This window comes from Molothrus ater, chromosome 3, assembly GCF_012460135.2.
Source record: "Molothrus ater isolate BHLD 08-10-18 breed brown headed cowbird chromosome 3, BPBGC_Mater_1.1, whole genome shotgun sequence".
NCBI lineage: Eukaryota > Metazoa > Chordata > Aves > Passeriformes > Icteridae > Molothrus > Molothrus ater.
The window spans coordinates 90,751,483-90,771,397 of NC_050480.2; the positions used below are offsets into that span (position 1 = coordinate 90,751,483).

Below are 19,915 nucleotides of genomic sequence, written 5' to 3' on the forward strand. Positions count from 1 at the left end.
TTTTTGGTGACACAGATGAGAATCTCAGTGACAGTAACTGTTGATAACAATATGGACTAGTTAATAAAGTATCCAGAACTTCACACTGAAGATGTACACTAGATGTTAATAAAAGTAGTATCACTAATCAAATACTTTGGCTAGCATAAAGTTGAAAACTATCCTGCTTGCAGGAAATAAAACCATTCTAAATTTCTGCTGTGTGGAGTCAATAAATTCCAAAACAATAAAACAATTTATGTAGGTTTTTTTTTTCTTCTGTAATGTACCAGTTAAAAAGGAAGTTTCTCTTTTAAAGTCAAGCTGTTCTAAACTCCTGCCAGTGTTACCAAGAAAAGTTCAGAGTAATTCTTAACATCAGTAAAGGAACATGAAGTATTGTTAGATCCCGACTGTTTCTTTCCTCTGAAATCAATTGGGAGTATGACCCCAATAACTGATGGTGAAGTACAGAGGAAAAATTGTTTGTGTGCCTCTGCTAAGACATGCTTCTAGCTGCCATAAATCATGTCATTAATGACAAATTCCTAGGCATTGAAGTTAACATTTCTGTAGTAACAAACAGTTTCTAAGTATTACTAAAATTTGTCCACACTTGAACAGTGGACTATAGTAATGCTAAAGAGCACAGTATTATCTTTCTGTGCAACTCCATGGTTTATTTATTTGCTACTCAATATGGAACCAAGCTGGGAAGCATGGACACATTCTCACTATTGGAATATGAGAGTCTCTCTATGGAAATATTTTAAGTTTGCAGTCTCCTAATGCTGATTGCTAACAGTGATATACGCTTTACGTCTGTTTTTGAAATTAAATTCCTCTCCATAGTCAAACATTGTATTTGAGAAAACCTTTGAATCTTGAAATCCAAAAATCTCTATCTGCTCTGCAAAAAAAGAAGGCGATTTAACCAATATTGAAAATGTCCAAATCTGAACACCTGTCTTCAGTGGTCCAAGGCACCATTTTACAGCTGTTTTGGAAGAGATTTCCCACAGAAAAGATACCTTGAACTTTTGAGCATTATTTTAACATTTAACAGCATTCTCAAGCTTTCAGGCTACTTCGAAATTTAAAATCTCTGTGTTGTTAGGTAACAAAAAAAAAAAAAAAAAGAAAAAAAAGAAGAGAAAAAGAAGTAATGAAGTAGTAAGAAATCTGCTGTTTCATACTGTCACAGACCACAATCCCTTGTCAATGTTCTGTTCCTGATATAAAAAATGAAAATGGTGCTGTGTGTCTTTGCATGCAACACAACCTAATTATCACTTGGTGTGCACAACTCTTCAATACTGACTGTACATAGTGTTTCCTCCAGCTAATTAATAACATGCGCTGACATCGTCTTCTGAAATTTGTTCTACCGGCAGCTCGAATAATTGCTACCAGTGCCATTTCGTTTAGACCCCACCCACTTAAATCACTTTACTCCAAAACTAAGTTCAGCCAATTTATGGTAATATATGTACGCTACATTTCCCAATACTCCACGGATCACTCCGGTAGGCTTCAATTGCACAATAAAATTGTAGCAATGTATCCTCCCGAGTGTGGCTGGGTTGTAACCAAAACCCGTAGGGTACCTTAGATAACAGAGAAAAAACCCTTCTGGGGACATATTTCAGATGTTTTTGATAACAATGACACCATAACAACAGTCTGGACAAATCTAGTCTGTGTGCGCTTTTGGGATCCCTCAAGGCACTATTTTAAGCGTTCACGACAGGACCATGATGCAGACCGGGGAAGCATCAGCGGCTTCGGCTCCCCCGAGCCGCGGCTCCCCACCGGGACAGCCCCCGCGTGGGAGCAGCTCCGGCCGTGCCCGCCGCCACTCCGGGAAGCGGGAATGCGGGGGGGATCGGGGTCACCTGACTGCGCCGGGCCACCGATCTGCGGCGGCGGCGGCGGCGGCAGCGCCGCTCGGCTCCGCTCCGTCCCGCCCTCTGCACCGGGCTAGGGGGCGGCGCTGCTGCGGCAGTAGCGCGGGGATTAGGCTGCGGGAGGATTAAGCCGCCGGCTGGAAATAGCAGCGTCGGCTCCCGGGCGTGGACGCCCAGCGCATCCCCGGCGGCGGCGGCGGCGGCGGGAGGGGGCAGCCCGCCCGGCACCTGGGGCTACCGGGGCCGGGGGGCCGGGGGGGGCTGCTGCGCCGCGGGGCGCCTCGCCAGCGGGCCGGGCCGGGCAGCGGTCGCGGCGGGGGCCGGCAGTGCCCTCCCCGGAGCGGCGGCAGGAGGACGGCAGGGAAGGACGCGCTGACAGGTCGGCCGCTGGCGCTCGGTCCATCCCGCTGTCCCCCCGCGCCGGGATGCTGCATGGCGCTGGGCGCCGCCGCCGCCGCCGCATCCAGCGGCTCCCCGCTTCCCGGCGCGGGGAGGGGGGGTCCCTGTCGGGGCCGGGGGTGGCGGTGGGGGAGGCACCGGGAGGGCAGAACATGGCGCAACGGTGCCATAATCTCGCACCGGGGAGGCGGCGGCGCGGGCGCTGCAGCGGGGCCGGGGCGCGGCGGAGGCAGGTGCGGGAGGGCTGCCTTCCCCCATCCCGGGGGCTCGCACCGTATCTGTGTGCAGCCTCCTTCAGCTGCCGTCATTATTTCCCCTTCATCTGTTCCTCGCAGCGTCTAAAATACCCTCCTTCCTGCCCCGGGCGGCTTCCAGCGAGGCAGAGGCTTACACAACGGGGCGGGGGGGCTGCGCCTCGGGAGGGGCCGGGCTGCCCCAGGGACCATTGTGCGTGTGGCGGGGCTGTGCCCGTGCCCGTGTGCGTGCGCCCCTGCCCCTGCCCGTCCCTCCGTGCCTCCCCCCGGCCGCAGACCCGGCATCTCCCCCTCCCCTCCCGTGTCTTTCGCCCCTGCAGAGCAGGCAGCAGCCAGCACGCTGTTCGAAGATGTCGGGTCAGACGCTGACAGATCGCATCGCAGCTGCTCAGTACAGCGTTACGGGATCGGCCGTAGCCAGAGCCGTCTGCAAAGCCACCACGCATGAAGTGATGGGGCCCAAGAAAAAGCACCTGGACTGTGAGCATCCCTTTTTGTTTCCCCAGCCAAGGCCCGGGGCTGAGGAGCCTGCCCGCAGGGCACTTTAGCGGGCCTTTGAGCCGGCACGCTGTCACGCTTGCTCTAATCCAGCTTGCAAAGCATGAGGGTGATGGGAAATCTCCAGGAGAGGATGAGTTATTATTGCATTTCTTCTCTTATTGCATAATACTGCTCTTTCGGCCATTTTTTTTTCCTCATGACCTCTTGCCTTTTATCCAGGAAGACAGTGGAAACAGCGCCTTATGGAGCAGGGGCTCGGGGGAGAGAATCACAGGGCAAAATGGACACGCGCTTGCCACTGCCTGCTTTGGTCAGGATTAAACTAGGATGGGATATACATAAATAATATTCCCAGAGCTGGCCAAGCACCAGCATGAGCGGGGCCATCTCCACAGCACTGCATCTCCACTTCTGAAGAGGTTCGGATGATGGCGTGCTTAAATGGCAAGGCACTGGGATAACGCTGTGCTGCAGACTGGGGCAACCTTTGGAGAGTTTAAGGGCTGTTGCTGAGGTCCCAGATATCAGACAGCAACTTTGTGAGCTGTCCAGTAGTGTGAGTCAATGTTTTATTGAAGATGGATGTTGGCTTTATCTCAGATTTTTGATCTGTTCTGGACTGACATTAGCTATTTAAGGCATGAAGCAAGGTTGAGGCAAAATCTTTATTGGAAAACAATGAGCTAGTCATGTTTCATCCTGACAATTTCACTTCAACTGTCTGCCCCTGCTTGGAGACACCAAGTAGTAGAATGGTGAAAGAATTTGGTTGTGGGATGTTAATTGGCCTTGTTTACCAGTAGAATCTCTGTCCAGCATTGAACTTGGCAGATCAACAGCAGGTGTTAATATCTAAAACTAAGTGGGCTTCCCATGGTCTTTTTGGACGCGGTAAGAGGTACATTCAAGTAAAGATCAGCAGGTTTTATACCGGGCAGTCTCTTGGCTGCTGGCCATTACTAAGTAATGCTGGTGCAGGTGTTTATAAGTACAGTTCTGATGATGCAGTATTTGTTAAAAGGGGGTAGCATTACTTCTGGAAAATAATTCCAGATTTCACTTCTAATGACTTTGTAGCTTACTCTCCAAGTAACAAACAGTAGACTGGTCTTTCAGTATATCTAGATGCTCTTGCAATGTGTCCAAGAAATGCTGATGTAAGCAGCATTGCTTGAAGACTCACAGGAATCTAAACTGTTTAAGTAGATAATTGGTCTTGATATCATATATTCTGTCACATTTTCTTGTATGTTTAAAAAAATCATCTTGGTTATTGATGTTTCTTCTATGTTGTTTTTCAGTAGCTGTCAACACTTTTTAATCTTTTTAAACACTTTAGGCTGTGTCTGGACTGTCCTATACAGACCATATCTCTTACTAGAAGCTTTAGCTTAAAAAAAGCATAGCTCATGTATTTGAAAGCATGTTGTGTCTGTGTGTCTCTGTGTTTCTGTGTGTATATACATATATAAATAAAAGTACTATCTGGAATAGGCAGGATTAAAGTGAGGTAGGAGTAATCTACCAGTGTTATAGTAAGGACTGTAAAGGATTTGTGTTTGGATACTGGTGCTAATAGTACTATTCAAGAAAGTGGGTGTACAGAAGACAGAAGCAAGTAGAATTCCACAGAATTTCTTACCTACCTGCATGTCACGCATAAAAGAGGAAAAGAAGTTATCATTTCCTGGGAAGACATATGTCTGCTCTTTTTTTTTTTTTTTTTTTTTCCTATTTTACAAGCTGTAAATAGCAGTTCAGAGTTTAATTGTCTGGGTGCATTTCAGGTCGGATAAGTAGCATTTGAAGATGTGAAGAATGAAAGGTAAAACTTCCCAGTGCCTTACAATAAGTTTTATGTATGAAGGGTTTAGACAAATAAAAATTGAGATTCCAGAGTGATGTTTGGAATGATGCCTTATGAAGAGCTGTAATTCTGGTATTGGCATTGGTCTTCTGTGTCCTTAGGGAACTCCATAATTTTATTTAGTGTCTTAGAGGCCAGGTGTCAGGTCACACAACCTCTCTTCCACTGCCCTACTTAGCAACTGGGCTTTGTAAATTAAATTGAGAGATCAACTATTTGACATGGGTTAAGTAGTCCTGTAAGGATAGGATACAATAATGCCGTTTTTCATATGTTTGCTGCAGAAGATAATAATTACAGAGGGTTATAGGGAGATCATAGGTGACAAGGTGAAAGGTGGTGTGTAAGTAAGGGAGAAAAGAACAGAATTAATGTCTTCAATGTAGAAAAGCTGAGCTGCTAAATGTTTACTTTCGTGTGGTTTTCTGTACTTGTTATAGGTTTCAAATCCAGACTGTAATATAGATGCTGCTGTCTTTTGGCATGGGCTCTCGGTGCTGGACAGGCTGGTCATGAGAAGGAGCACTAAAGTATCATTTGCCTGTTATCTTATGCTTGTTAACAGGATTTACCATTTTCTTGAACTCCAGATCTCCTACTAGTGAATTTTCAGCAACTGCTGGAAGTAGTGCCAGATGGCATTAAATGAGCTTCTCAGGTCCCTGTGGTGGGAAAAGGAATGTAAATCTAGGATGCTCTGATGGTGTGGGACAGTTGAGCTCTGATCATTTTTATATTACAAAACTGTTGTAATCCAAAAGTTGTCTAAAAATCACCACAATTATAAGGATTCCTATCTTTCAGCTAACCAATGTTTGTTAGCTAAATTATTATTCCTGTGAAGAAGTGGGGAGTTAGCAACTTTATTTTGATGCAGTGGGAAGGGCCATTGCAGTGTGTGAATGAGGCATATGGGCTACATTGAGGATATATAAGCTGAGCATTCAAGTGGGAAGGCAATACTTGTGCACAGCATAGGAGCTTGATTCTTAGAACTGTTCTGAAAGATGTGTTAAGGCTTCACTGAGGGTTTAGTTGTGCGGGCCAAGTAAAAGTCTGCTTCAAGCCTCAAATGGGAATGACTCTGATGGTATCAACAGGGAGATGCTTTTGGAGAAGGGAAATAATAAAACTTCCAAATGTGAAACCACCTGATATATGAGGGAAAAGTGGGTAAATCTCAATTCAGCTCTTTTTATAGAATCTCACTCAGAAACAGACCTTCAAGCTTTCATTTAGGGAAGTGGATTGGAAACTAGTGAGGTTGTTGCATCTGCAGGTGGTTGTAACAAGTTCCTGTTTGTGAAAATGATAGAAATGGCTGGGATTTTCCTTGACTTATTTTGCTGAGTGAATTGCTTTGCAGCAGGAGGAAGTTTTGCAGTGTGTTTTCAGAAAAGACCACATGTGTCTCCTTACTTCTTCAAAACAATTCTCATAAGGTAGAGGACCTTCTCAGAGGCCTGATCAAGAGCTGGGAGATGTTTGTGAAAAGTCAAAACAAAGCAGATGAATAGCAGGATTTGATTTTCTGTGGCTGTGAAAATGACTTGTGTGTCTGCTGGAACTTATTTTCATCCCAAGTCTAATTTTGCATATTTGCATCTACCTGGCAAGCAGAGGCTCTAAAAAAGAAGTTCATAGTTTAATTCATGGTGGTAACTGAACTGCAGGGCTGGTGTCAGTATTTTGCTTGTACAGACACTTCTTTCCTGCTGTGTACTACCTTTCTTCTGCAGTCTCTGGTGTTGACCTAATAAGTTTGAATCACTTTGCTCTTTAGTGTTGAAATAGAATTGTGTGTTGACCAAAAGCAGTGTGTTAAACTTTTTTGCCTAGGCTCAGTAAAGATCATGTTGCTGGATCCCACAGGTTAGCCTTAGAAACCTCTGTCTTACTCCTGGGGAATATGTCTGTCTCTGTTTTTTGGGAAAAGCTGGAGGTCAGTGGAACTACCTTGAGTCCCTAGAGTTCAGTGTGTATTGACTCGGTGGTTAAAGGACAAGATTAACTAAGATGTGCATATTTCAGAAGTTGTTTGCTGTTGAGGTGATCTGGGGAGTCTTCCAGGACTGCTGGCACTTGTGGCCCTCTCCTAGTGGGAATAGTGGAGATGTATAGATGGAGATAGTGGAGATGTATAGGGAATAGTGCAGATGTATTGCATTGCTCTGCAGTCCAGGTGACACTTGGGCTCTACAGCTGTGGGGGTATCTTCAAGAGAATTGCCAAGAACAGAGTCCCTGTACACACTGGGCTTAATACTTCACATTTTACTAATGAAACTGCTATTATGTCTCACTGCATCTTGTATTGCAGTAATTCTGTGTGTCAGAGAACTGACTTTGTTTAAATGTTACTGCTGAAGATCAGAGAACTGACTTTGTTTAAATGTTACTGGAATACTGTGTCTCAGTTTTTGTTGTCATAGCTGGTGTGGATTTTATAGTATGAACTCCTCTGTCACCCCAATGACTTGCTCTCACACCTGAAATGAAAAACATCCAAGCAAGCAGTTATTTATTTTAATACTTTACTGGATGTTGGATTAGCACTTTTATTGTGTGTAAGGACTCATCATCAGTTTTTATGTTGAATGGCTGTTTCTGTGGGCTTCTACCATGTCCTTTCCCAAAAGGGTATTGAGGACACACTTCATTTGTAGGCATGCAGATCTTTGAATAGGAGTAGAAATAAATGTCTGTCATGGGTAAGGTGAGGTAATAAGAACACTTTTTAGATTAGTTGTTCTTGAGTATTTAAGTGGCATTAACTTTCCCCCCCAGCCCCATACTTTTTTTAAGGCATGTGTAATACCAAGAGAAGGCTGCCCTAATCAAGCTAAGACACTTGGCCAATTCTTCAAAATATATTTGAATCAGGGTAGAAGTTTGAATTCATGTTAAGATCCAAATGTTGAAATATGGGCAGGATCACTTGATTCTGTGCATTTCAATTGTTCTGTGAGTAAGTTGTCTTTTGGTGCAATGCCTAAGGAAGGGAAGAGGGAAGATGAGAGAACAGGAAAATGAATAGGCACTGTAACGTTAACCTTTTTTTCATGTAAGCAGTGTAACTTGATAAAGATTGACTAGTCCTGAGGGCAGGTATTCTTAGTCTTTTTCAAGAGTAAGCAAAATCCTTCTGTTAAACATGTTTTTTCAAGGTCATGGATGACAAATTCTAGGACAAGTCAGGGCTTTCTGTTGTACTGACTTCCATTGTAGACCTTGATAATGGAGTAGCTTTTTATGAGATGGTCAGAATGGCAGTGACCAGAACATGGTTCTAATCACTCCTATTTAGTAGTTGAGTATGCTTCATAATAGTCTCATAGTGTTGCTCCCTTAGATTTTGGCAGCAATTGAACATCTTCTAAGTGACAACAAAAAAAATCTGCAGGTTTGATTTATTTTCTGTGTTTTGATTTGATCTATGTCTGATTTCCCAGCCTCACTCTTAAACACTTTATCTTCTGTGCATCTTTACATGGGCCTTTCACACTAGTGAGGAATTCTGTGAAGTCTCCAAGAAAATGCTCTGTAGGTATGGCCAGCCCATGCTTCTGTGTCTCTGCCATGTGAAAGATCCTCTGAAGTGCTTAAAAGTAGATGACAGCATAACTTTGAAGGTCATAAAGCCTTTTGAAGGCTACTCATTTTCTCTGCTTCTTGCTGCACTGAGAAATGGTAGCCATAGAGGAGAATTTCCTGCTCCCACAGCTCCCATTTTTGAAGAAATGGTAGTGTAGTAGAGGCACACTGCTTTTAGCATTTTCCTACTGCTGCTCAGGATTCTTGAGACTACTTTGCTCTTCCTGCCCTGCTTACCTTCCCCAGTGCTGGGTGTCCATGACAAGTTGTTGGCTGCAGGGCTGGCTTCCATAAGAGACCAGGATGTGCTCTGTGCCAGACACAGCCGGGTCCATAGTGGATCTGCTGCAACACACAGCTGAGCCCATCCACAAAATTTGTGGCACCTCAAGGAAAACAAACCAGAGAAAAAGCAGAAAATACTGAACAGACAGAGGAAGTGGGAAAAAGAAATGGCAAAGGGAGCACCAAAGTTAGAGGTGGAGCAGGAGGTACAGGATGCACTCCGTGGTGCTGGAGCAGATATGCTCTGCAACATCTGGAAGAGCTCCCTGTTCTCTGAAGTCACAGCTGCAGCATTTCCCAGTGCTACTAAAACCTTGCCATGTGCATAGAGTTCACTCCCTGGCACTGAAGAAAACAAAGGGATAGAGCTTCCTCAGTCAGCTCTGGACATACAGTATTGCTGAAGGAGCTGGCTCCAGTATTTCTGAGGATAGGGAAAAATTGGGGTTGGAGTGATAACATTATATCCCTTCCCTATGCCTTACCATAGCCTAAAGGTGAGTCCAGACAGTATCAAACAACGTCCTTAAGTTACCATGCCCTGTTCCTTTTTTGGGGCACAGATCAGGATGGTAGTAAGGGTGGAAAAAGCACAAGTTCTGTTGTGTGCCTTGGGTAAATACAGGAGCCTCACCAATGAGTGATAAACCTTGCACCTCCAAGCTTCAACACATGGCATGCAGATTAGAAATAATCTGGCTGGTTTGGAGTGAGGGCTTTCAAATACCATGAAAACGAAAAAGCAAGGAGTAAAGCAAGCAGGAAATCAGGGTCTGGATGTCATTGCAGGAGATATAAAGAAAAGGATGGGTCATCTGGCACAGGACTGAACCCTGAACTCAGACTAAATGAGAAGATAGAAGAAATTTTCCCAGTAGGCTGACAGGCAGTGATCTGTAGCGCAGGGTTTGCAGCAGTACTTCTGTTCCTCTGAGTCAGCAGTATCAGCAAGATTGCAGTGTGCAGCCTCACTGGTGAGTTGATATTAGAGTATCCCACCCCATCAGATTCAGCAAGGCTGCTTGATTTTCCTTCTGTCCAAAATTTGCTTGGATGAGAGGTGGTGGCTTAAATTAAGCTGAATAAACCAGATGTTGGCAATTGGAATACTTGGCAGAGGCTAGCTTGTCACTTTGCAGAGTATGGTAAGGTCTGCTTTTTCTGGAATCTTGCAAACCATATGCTGGACCTTTAAAACTGTTTTTAATGCTTTTTATCTTGCTATTTTGATCATGTTTTCTTCAGAGCTGGCTGAAAATACTGAAAATCAATACAAAACATGTTTTGTTTGTGCTCATAAAGTCTTCTCTTTAGGTTGTGAAACACATTTACTAAAGCAGTTGAGAGTTGAAGTTCACTGAGAGAGGGAATGTAGTATACTATCCATCTGCACTAGCATCACAAGTGATGTTGGACATCAACCTTGAAATGAATGTAGGTGGAATACTAGAACAGTATTTTCTGGCAAATGGGGCATTCACTGGGCATCAGGGCTTGGTTGTAGGCACAGGAAATGACAGTGCACAATATTACAACTGACTTCTGGACCAGCCAAGTCTAAATACCTTTCTGTGTCTCTTTTCTGCCCAGGATAATGTGATCTCATACTTTGTTGTAGATTACATCTGTATCTTAATTTAGTTTAATGAAAGGGATTGGATGCTAAAAGGCCCTGATGTTATGCTAATGTGTGTCTTTATGTAATTTTTACTCTGGCCATCTGAGCAGAGGCAGCATATCAGTCAGTTGCCTTTCCCAGAGTCTGCTTTTTTTCTAGCTATTGATAAAACTCAAATGTGTTATGATGTTTTTTGTAGAGGGGATTTTGTGAGTAGATAGACATGATCATGCTTGAAGACCACCAAACCCTTCCTCTCACGTACTGAGAACTGCAGGTTGCTGACAGGACGTGCCTGCAGCTTGGGTCTGACTTGTGGCAATCAATTTCTTTTGGTTGTAAGCCAATATACAGAATTATCACAGGTAAAAAGCAAATTGGCAGGAACTCTTGTGTTGCAATTGGGCCTCAGAGTTCTGACAAAACAGTTGAGCCATATGCTTTGACAAAGTTTCTTTACTGACTCAAAGAAGGAATAAAAAAGAAAACAGCATTCTTTGCTCATTATTTTTAAGTGTTTAGGAGACTGAGATGAAAACACTGGTAAAGATAGATTGGAGAGTTTGGTGTCCACTTGAGCTAAGATTGTTCTACCATGCACTTAAGGGACCAAAGAAAACATCTTTTCAAGAAAGTGTCTTAAACTTTTTTCTGTCCTAAGAAGTGATAAAAGGCTGTGGCTTGACTGCTGACAGTACAGTGCATCACTTCAAAGTGACTCTTGGCTTTGCACGAGAGCAGATGACATGATGGCAGCAGGTGCTTCCATAGCAGATGGTCAGGGGTTAGCCTGCAGAGCCTGGCAGGCTCCTGGTGCCTCTGGCATAGTTTTGTTATATATCTTAAATCACTCTGATACTTTACAGAATGTTCTAAAATGGTCCTCCAAGAAGTGAGAGAAAGACAGGACTGCTTGAAGCATGAATAAAAGATGCTGACTTGTCGCCCACATTGTTTAAATGTATGCAGGGTTACCAGTGGTGGGGAAGGTGCTCAGAGTAGGGGGGTGGAGGGTGATCCTGCCACAGTGCAGGACAGCACTGCGAGGGGCACGTCTCTAACATGATTGGAGACATGACCTAGATGCACTTCAGGGGGAGTTCAAACTGCTTTTCACAGGACTCTTCCTTTCACTTCTTGCTTCAGGGAGTGTAGGGCTTGTATGAAGGGGACAAGCCAGCTGGCCTGCTTCCTGCCTCTGAGGGCTGCTGTTTCTCATGATATATATAAAGGTCAAATATAGATTAAAACTTTATCTTATCATTGCATCAGTCCTTTAGCAGCCCTGGAGTTTTCAAATCCAACCCTTTCAAATGGAGACTTGGGTTTGGATCCTGTTGCATGACTGGAATCCAGAGTATGTTTATTGTGCTTGTAGCTCCTAATCTTAAGTTTTATATCTTAATCTAAATGTATTTATAGGAGAATGTACATTCTGCTAAGGGACAGCAAGCCAGAAGCAACTCACCATGTTTAGTGTGCCAGTGTTTTGAAAACATGTATGTTTTATTAGGAGTGATGTTCTGTTGCTGGCAAGTGAAACAATGGTATTTTCATATGTGAGCCTTACCTGCAACTTTCTGATCTGATCTTTCATTCTTTGAAATGACTGTGAAAGACTCTATATTAGAATTTTTCTGGTTTTGCAAAGTTGATTTGAACTTCAGATTGCTTTGTTGATGGTGAATGGCAAGAGTGTTAACAGGCAAGGTTTGCTATGTTTGTAATAGGTGAGTTTAAAGAGCTGCTTCTTGTTCATCAGAAAGCTGGAAATTGCTTAGACAGTATTATGAGAAACTACCTTTCAAATATCATGCTCCATATGATGCTAAAGTGTTAAATTGACACTTCTGGGTATTCCAGTCTAGAGATCTGACTCTGCACAAAGCTTCTCTGCTTGGATGTGAGCCTGTGTGATAGATTCCAAGTTCTTCACTCATCAGTAGCTTGATAGGAGACTTCTACTGCTAATGGCAAATGTATAATCCAGAGGCATTGGTGAATTCAAACTGTTAGCAACTTAGTACTGTCAGGTTTTTTTTAATCCTTGTGTTCAATAGTCCTTACTGCATCTTCTGTCTCTCAGGTGGATGTCCCATTGAATTTAACATTTTGGGGTTTTTTGCAACAGCCATAAATCTGCAGTATGTGGTAGGCTACCAGATCATGTTGAAGAGTCAAGTCTATTGGACGTAGACCTCAATGTTTTCAAGATTTTTGAGATTTTAACTCACCTGTTTGTGTGGCAGAAGAAAAGGAATATTGTTTAACTGGTGTAGTATGAGGGAATGGACAAAAAGGAATTGAGCAGGTCCATATTTACCTTTTTTTTTGTTTTTCATAGCAAGGAGAGGGTAAAGCTGTGTGTAACTGTGTCATTTTGTTAAAAAGACAAGGCACAGCATTCACATGCAAGGCTACCATCTGGTTTTATGAACTCTTCTGCTTTATGGTAGATACACAGATACAAGACAATGGATTGAAATGATAGTAGCCATGTTAGAAAGTACTTGCTGCTTGGTTGGAGCTGCTTCAATGTGCTTCCAGGAGGTCATACTGTTGCACTGGCTCGTGCAGAGGTTTGTATTGCATTTGATTTCTTTTTCCTACAGGTATGTTCATGTTTTCAACAGGGCTGTCTGCATGGTTGTGGGCATATCATTCCTAGTTAAAAATTTCTGGTTGTGTCATTATGGGGCATCCACTGATGAAAAAACTGGACTCAGAATAATTTTGCTGAGGGAGTAGTAAAAGCATGGACCATGGTCTGGATATTGAGTCAGATGTGTCAGCTTCTGAGGCTGCCTAGTCAACTGATCTCTTTCCAGCACAAAGGCTGTAGCTAGTTACCATGTCACTGAAGTTGTTTGCACATTGTCTCATCCCCACCCAATTTTTGTTTTGTTTTGTTAATGTATTCCCAAAATGTAACATCTAAGTATTAGAGCTGGAACATCAGGCTTCTTGCAATATGTTTTCAGTCTTGTTCAGCTTTTTAGTGGATTACAAATTGCTGTTCTGGGCAGAGTTGATAGTGTAGTGATAGTTTCACTTCTAGCAGTTTATTAAAAACAGACGGTTTTCTGCGGAAAGGAGATCATTTGGGGATAGAATTCTTCTCAGACTGAAAGAGCTCAGGTACCATGCCTCAGCTGATTACCACTTTCTGCCAGATGTGTTTGGAGTGTAAGATCAGCCCAGCATGTAAAGGCTGATTAGGATTAGAAATTGCTGCAGTGCAGAGATTACAGTAAATAGCCCAGTGCTATTGTGGCAAATATGAAATCCTTGTGTTTCCAGTGTAGCTGTACTCTCTACCTAAAAGCTGCAGTTGATCCTGTTGCTGATATTCCAGTGAGCTCCCAAGCAATAATAGTTATGAATTGATGCAGTCAAGAGGTAATGTTAGGGGTTGGTCACTTTCATTGAAAAGATAATCACAGGCCAATGCTGGAATCCTGGTATCAGGCTGTGAATGTGCCTAATGTCAATAGGCAATTGACAATAGTAATTTAGGTAGACTTTATTGACTGTTACCCTTCTAAGCAATAATCTTACAAGTGTATAATCCCTTTAAAATTGCTTTGTTGTTTGCAGCAAGAGCCAAGATGCAAGAGAACTGTCACTTTAATGCTTGTATGGATGGAGAGAACAATTCCCTTAGAGGAAATTGAATAAATGCTTTGAAGGCTAGGCAGAAGATTGGCTGGTGGTTCCAGTTTTGTCTCTAAATTAATGTGTATTTTGGTTAAGGCTTCCAGGTTGGAAGTGCTGAAGGAAATGTCTTGTAGAATGAGGTCTGAGATTTGCCATGCAGGATAAAAGTTCCTTTTCATGCAAAGTTATTGGTCAAAACCTATTTATAATGTTGGCAGGGTTTTTTCCGTGTCTCTTCTTCCCCTAGCCATATTACAATAGGATGGGAAATAACATTTCTTCAAGACAGCCGCTGTTATATTTTAATCTTATAACCATTGGTTGGTGTCCACCAAATACAAATGGATTTTTTCATATCTTAAACGGTTAAGAGCTATGCAAAAAAGGCACTGCAATAATGATTTGTGACTCAGCTCTTACTTCCAGTAAATCAATTAATGAGAGAAGTGGCACATTTAGCTCCAGAATTACTTGGTGTTTCATATCAACTTAAGCAGAAATGCTTAATTCTTGTATTTGAGAAAAAAAATGCATGTTTCTGTTGAGCTAGTTTTGGAGCAGAATTTGTGTGGAAGGACAGTTGGAAGTGGGTTCTGTGGGTGAGAGGAAAAGACCATTAAAGCTGTGATTCCTCATCTTTCCTCTACTTTGGTGAACTTGTGTTATTGCCTGAGACAGATTCTTTGCTATTCAAAGTGAGTGAATTCTGTACAAATGAGGTTCAAGACTGAGCTTCTTATGACTTTGGACAGGGAGAAGATTCCATGCTTGATAACTAATACTTTTCCTGTAGTGAAGATTCTTTAAAAAGCTGTGGTAGCTGTAATGGGGAAGAAAGCAGGCAGAATTCTTGGACCATGGGGCCTTTCCCCCTTTGTTTGGTGTTCTGGCTTTGTGTGTGGGGGACTAAAAAGGTGCTTTCCATAGTATGTTTCTACTAGAATGTTTGTGTAGCCTATCTTCTGTTCTTCCAGGTATGTAATTCCTGAGTAAAGAAGAAACTTTTATTCTTCTGACTGGTTGCATCACAGGTGTCAGCAAGGTCTCAGACTTTGTTCATAAAACAAATATCTATTTTATATTAACAAATATATTAATATCTATAACCTATATTAATCACTAATTAATTTGCAGTCCTAAAGACTATACTTAAAACCTCAATGAGTGCTCCTTAGCACTTCTTTGTGTTGAAGTATTTGTCCTTTGTGTTGAAGTTGTGTTCTAAGTATTTGTCCTCACAAGAGTCTGAGCTTCTGCAGCTCAGCTGGCCTGAATGTCAGTTCTACTACTCTCCTTGAGAGAACTCCAATGTAAACATTAAAGGTAGTGCACGCTGTTCTGCCCAGTGCACAGAGGCAGTGGAGCTCTAAGTTCTGGGAACTTTTATGTAAAAAGTATTCATAGTTTATGAAACTTGAAGGAATTGCTTAAAGCAAGATCAATTTTTTTTTAACACAGTGTAGTCACACTTTCCCCCATTATTAGAGAGACAGCTTATTCCCCCATTATTAGAGAGATAGCTGCTGTAGTTGCACCCTTTTAGATCCAGTAGAAGACCATCTGATGGTTGGCTTTTATTTCCTGTTTCCAAGAGAGCTGAACCTGAACCTCTCAGGAGGAAAATCCATACATGTAAATAATTAAGTGCAGCATAACTGATGTAACTCTGCTAATGCGCTAGGGTGATTTTTGCAGATGACTTAAAGCCAAATATCTTGAATGATATGTTGGTTAAAGAGGGGTGCAAACCATATGGAAGTATGTTGGAATAAAATCCAGCAGTGTGTATGGGCAGTAGATGTTTCACGTTGTTTCAAAAGAGGTATTTGATAATATAGGAGGGGGTGCACTGTTGTATTTTAAAAGGAGCAGTGGGGTAATAGGATGATTCTAAGGTTAATTAAAATCTCAGGTTATGAAATTGGAGGATACTTCAAGAGAAATTTGCTAGTACTCAGTCATTTACCCTGTCTCTCTGCAGACCCTTCATGTGATTGATAGGTTCTGCAAAACACTTAATATTTTGGGTAGTACAATATGCCTGTGAGTAGGCAGAGAGGAAGAAATAGTATATAAAAGCTTGTCTTGGTGTGGGGTGCTGTTGTGTGGTTCAAAGACTGATTGTTGTGACCTCTCAAGCTTCAGGATCTGCTGCAAGTATTTGACCTCATGAGAGTCTGAGGTTTATTTTGGAAGTAGGAGGTATTTGAAGTAAGGCTGGAGAGAGGAGGTAGCACCCCAAGAGCTACAGCTGCATTATTGGGAGTGTAAAATACCTGGAGAGCACATGCTCAGTGGAAGATTGTGTTTAGGTGTCTTGAGTTGGCATAGGCATGGAAGTTCCAAGGCAATATCTGCAAGATGCTGGACTTAGATAAAAGGCTTGCTGGCATCAAGGTGAGATACAGCAACCCTTGAGGCAGATTTTTGGGGAGGAAGGAGACAGCATGCACTGCTGTTGGGGTCATTGTTACAAGCCAGACCAAGATGTGCGTTTGTGTTGACAGGGCAAGCTGGAAGTGAAAATAATAAATGATAAATTATAAGCTCAGAAACAAATTTAAACTCTTTTCCATGGAATTGCCTGATAGTCAAAGACAACAACATTCAAATTAGCTGATGTTCTTATGAGCAATTGTTGCAGAAGCAGAAACTGGTAACTTTGTTCTGCTTTCTGATACCATTTTGTGGTCAGGTTTCTGCAGACGGGGAAGTTCAGCTCTTGCATTTGTTAGCACAGTGCTCCAGTAGCTTCCTAATACAGTTCTGTCTTGCAGGGGAGGGACTCTACTCCTACTTGCCTACTTAACTTTCTTAGTTGATGCTTGTAAACTCTTACTCTGAGCTGCTTCTTTCTGTTCTTGGCTAGCTTGGGTTTGGAACAATCCTGCATTTCCTTTTCAATAGGTTCAAGGCATTATTTAAATACTTGGAAGTGAGAAAAAAACTCCTGAAGTCTATTGTAGCATTTGAGTAATAGTGAGGAAGGTCTGTAAGGGGGTTACTGCTGGAGAGATTTGGCAAAGTTTAGGAACTGAATGTATGACACAGCTCAGATACTGAGGCAGCTTGTGTGTTAATTCAGTCTGGAATGACAGCTGCTCTTAAGTTGGCACTGATATTTCTCTGAACAGAGAGGTCTTGTGCTCTGCTGCTGTTTCTCTGCATACTGAAATGTAAATTGTGAATAATTAATCATGAACTGGGAAATCCCAGGTCTGCTTATTAGAGAATTTGGGGGGGAGGGGACAGGGCAGAGGGGCCAAAACAAAACAGGAAAAAAGCCCTGCCCAGATCCAGAATATCATCTGGAAAGGTAAAGGACTAAGAGTTTCTTTAAAGTATTGTATAATCTCTCTCATTAAGAAAAAAAAAAGGAACTAGAAACTAGTTTTTAATGAAATGGAAAGAATCTGAAATTCTGAAACCTTTGAAGCATTCTTACTGTTCCCTTTTTTTACCTTATGAGCTTAACAAACACTAAAGCTAGTCCCATCCTTTAGTGGGCTCTGAACCCTCTACCATTCTTCCTCTCTTTGGCAGGTTTGTCTTTTTATTAATGGAGGTGTTAATTGAGGAAGAAAAGCAAGCCTAGAGTATTATTAAGTTGCAGTTTTCTTAAGTCAGGGTGAAAAAATTGACCTGTCCAAGAGCTTAAAGACTGCAGTTTAGATTTAAGTTACGGTGACAGAGAATTTATAACCATTTATTTCTTCTACTGCATTGATTTCCCATCTCAAAGCTTAACTAGAAAAAGTATATTGAAGTAAAATTATATATTTTTTAAATATCTTTAATTGGAGAAGTCTTTAAAATAGCAACTACAAAAATGTGAAGAGAGGAAGTAGGAGAAATCACATATTGTGATTTGGCAATTGCGATTTAGTCCCACGGTAAACAAATGGATTCAAATAAAGTATATATAGATCTTCATTCTCCAGTTACTTCACTTCTGTGAAATTTGTGGAAGTAGCACTTGCTGCTGCTGCAGTACAATTCTGATCTCTGACTGTGCTTGTAATTTGTATTTGAGCTCAGTGTCTGGGTTTGGGGATTAGCTGTCAGTGTACTGGATGCCTGCAGTAGCAGAAACTTCTTCAGGAAGGTACCTTTAATCCTTGTTTGCCCTACTTGTGTGTGCCCCAAATGGAGTCAACTTTGCAAGATTGTTCATATGGTTTCTGTTGGGTTGTTCTTCATCTGTTTCTTCTTAAAATTACCTTTTTTGTATAAGCAAATGTACCTGTGATTTCCTTGGAAGACTAATCTTTATTGTCTCTTGTCCACCCAGCAAATGTCTGAATCTGTATATTTGGAAAATGTGGTTTCTAGATTTTTTTCCTGCATATGATTTATTTTTCCTTGTATCTGTTCTTCCTTACCACATTAAAGTAAAATTATTTTTTCCAACTCTTATTTTAAAATTTAGCTTAGCCACCAAACCCTGCTGCTCAGTTTTGTAAAGTTAGCTGTGCTGGTCCTTCATTCCAGATGCTGATGGGTGCTGGTTAAGCTGAGACTCTGTGATACTGGGAAAAGAAACCCAGGAAATTTGAATACCTTATCTTTGTGGTGTGACTAAATAGGAAACAGCTCTGCAAGAATTCTTCCCCCACCCCCAATCTCCTTTTTCTGGCCTCAGATGACAAGTGACATCTTCATGCATGGTTTAATTCTTTTCTGTGCACTGAAAGTAGTAGACTTAATTTTAATCATGCCTCTCTATTTTGCACACTATAATTACTCATGTCCTAAAACATTCAGAGCTTCAGACTGAGATGCTGTACCCTCCAGCAGTTTGGAGAAGAGACAGAAATGACTGAGTGACTTCAGAAGCAGTGCTGTGGCATCATATAGCAATGCCTTGTTGTCTCCATTGCCAGCATCTCTGTGGATGGACTGCTCTGGGGTTTCATTGTCTAAAGTGCACCAAAACACAATTTATAGCATCCCTCTTTCACAGAAATCTACATCCTGAAGCCCAAGACTGAAAGCTGACAAATTTGATGCATTTCCTTGTATGAGTAAGACAAATGCTGTCACCTGCAGTAAAATCTTGGAGCGGGGTAAACAGTGAGTAAGCCACTTGTGACTTGCTTCTAGGCTTTTACAAACCACTCTCTTCTGTAATGCACTAACCAGCAGTACAGAATAAATATCATTGGTCTGTTTGTACCACAAGATCAAGGAGAATTCTTGGAGCTCTGTGATCCTGAACTGCTGTCATTCAATAGTGTGACTTTGCTATTATAATACTTTATCTGCAGAACTGCCTCCTTCAAGGGTAGTATTACTGAGGTTATAGAAGTAAACACATTTCAGAAGGTGTTCTGCAAAAAACTTCCATCTTCTATTACCAAGACAACAAAATGCCATGACAACATACATTTTCCATTCAAACTTGGCAAATGGATCACATAATTTTTGTCTCCTGTATCATCCCAGAAAATTGTTCCCCTGGTCTGAAACTGAGGACAACTTGCAGTTTTTATGCCCATACAATAAACAATTTCATATGCAGGCAAGCACTATGGTTTTCCCAAGCTTGTGACTCTGAGCTAGAGATCTCCTGGATCTTAAATATATGAAGTTTTTGTAATAGAAGGTAAAAAACCCATGAAGATTACATGTCAGGAATTTAAAGAAAACACAAACCAACCAACCAAACAAAACCTGAACTTTTGAATGCTTCTGGTACAGCAGTGTGGATTTCTGTACACACCAGGTGGGTCTCAGTCCCTGATGTGACTCATTGATCTATTTAGACAGATTTGTCCTCTGGAATTTTCCTGTCCTGCAAAGGCAGAATCAGTAGTTCAGTTCTGAGCCTTGACTTTCCACTCTTAGCAACATTT

The 19,915-nt window shown here is 42.1% G+C and overlaps 1 protein-coding gene across 1 annotated transcript in view; it reads left to right on the forward strand.

Annotated features, from left to right (window-relative positions):
- The first annotated feature begins 2,139 nt into the window (after positions 1 to 2,139).
- Positions 2,140 to 19,915, forward strand: part of SNAP91 (synaptosome associated protein 91) — a 63,370-nt gene continuing 45,594 nt past the window's right edge. Inside the window, exons 1-2 of the mRNA XM_036379313.2 lie at positions 2,140 to 2,265; positions 2,860 to 3,019. Of these exons, the coding sequence (XP_036235206.1) occupies positions 2,890 to 3,019 (130 nt within the window). The 5' untranslated portion in view covers positions 2,140 to 2,265; positions 2,860 to 2,889. The remainder of the gene's footprint in view (positions 2,266 to 2,859; positions 3,020 to 19,915) is intronic.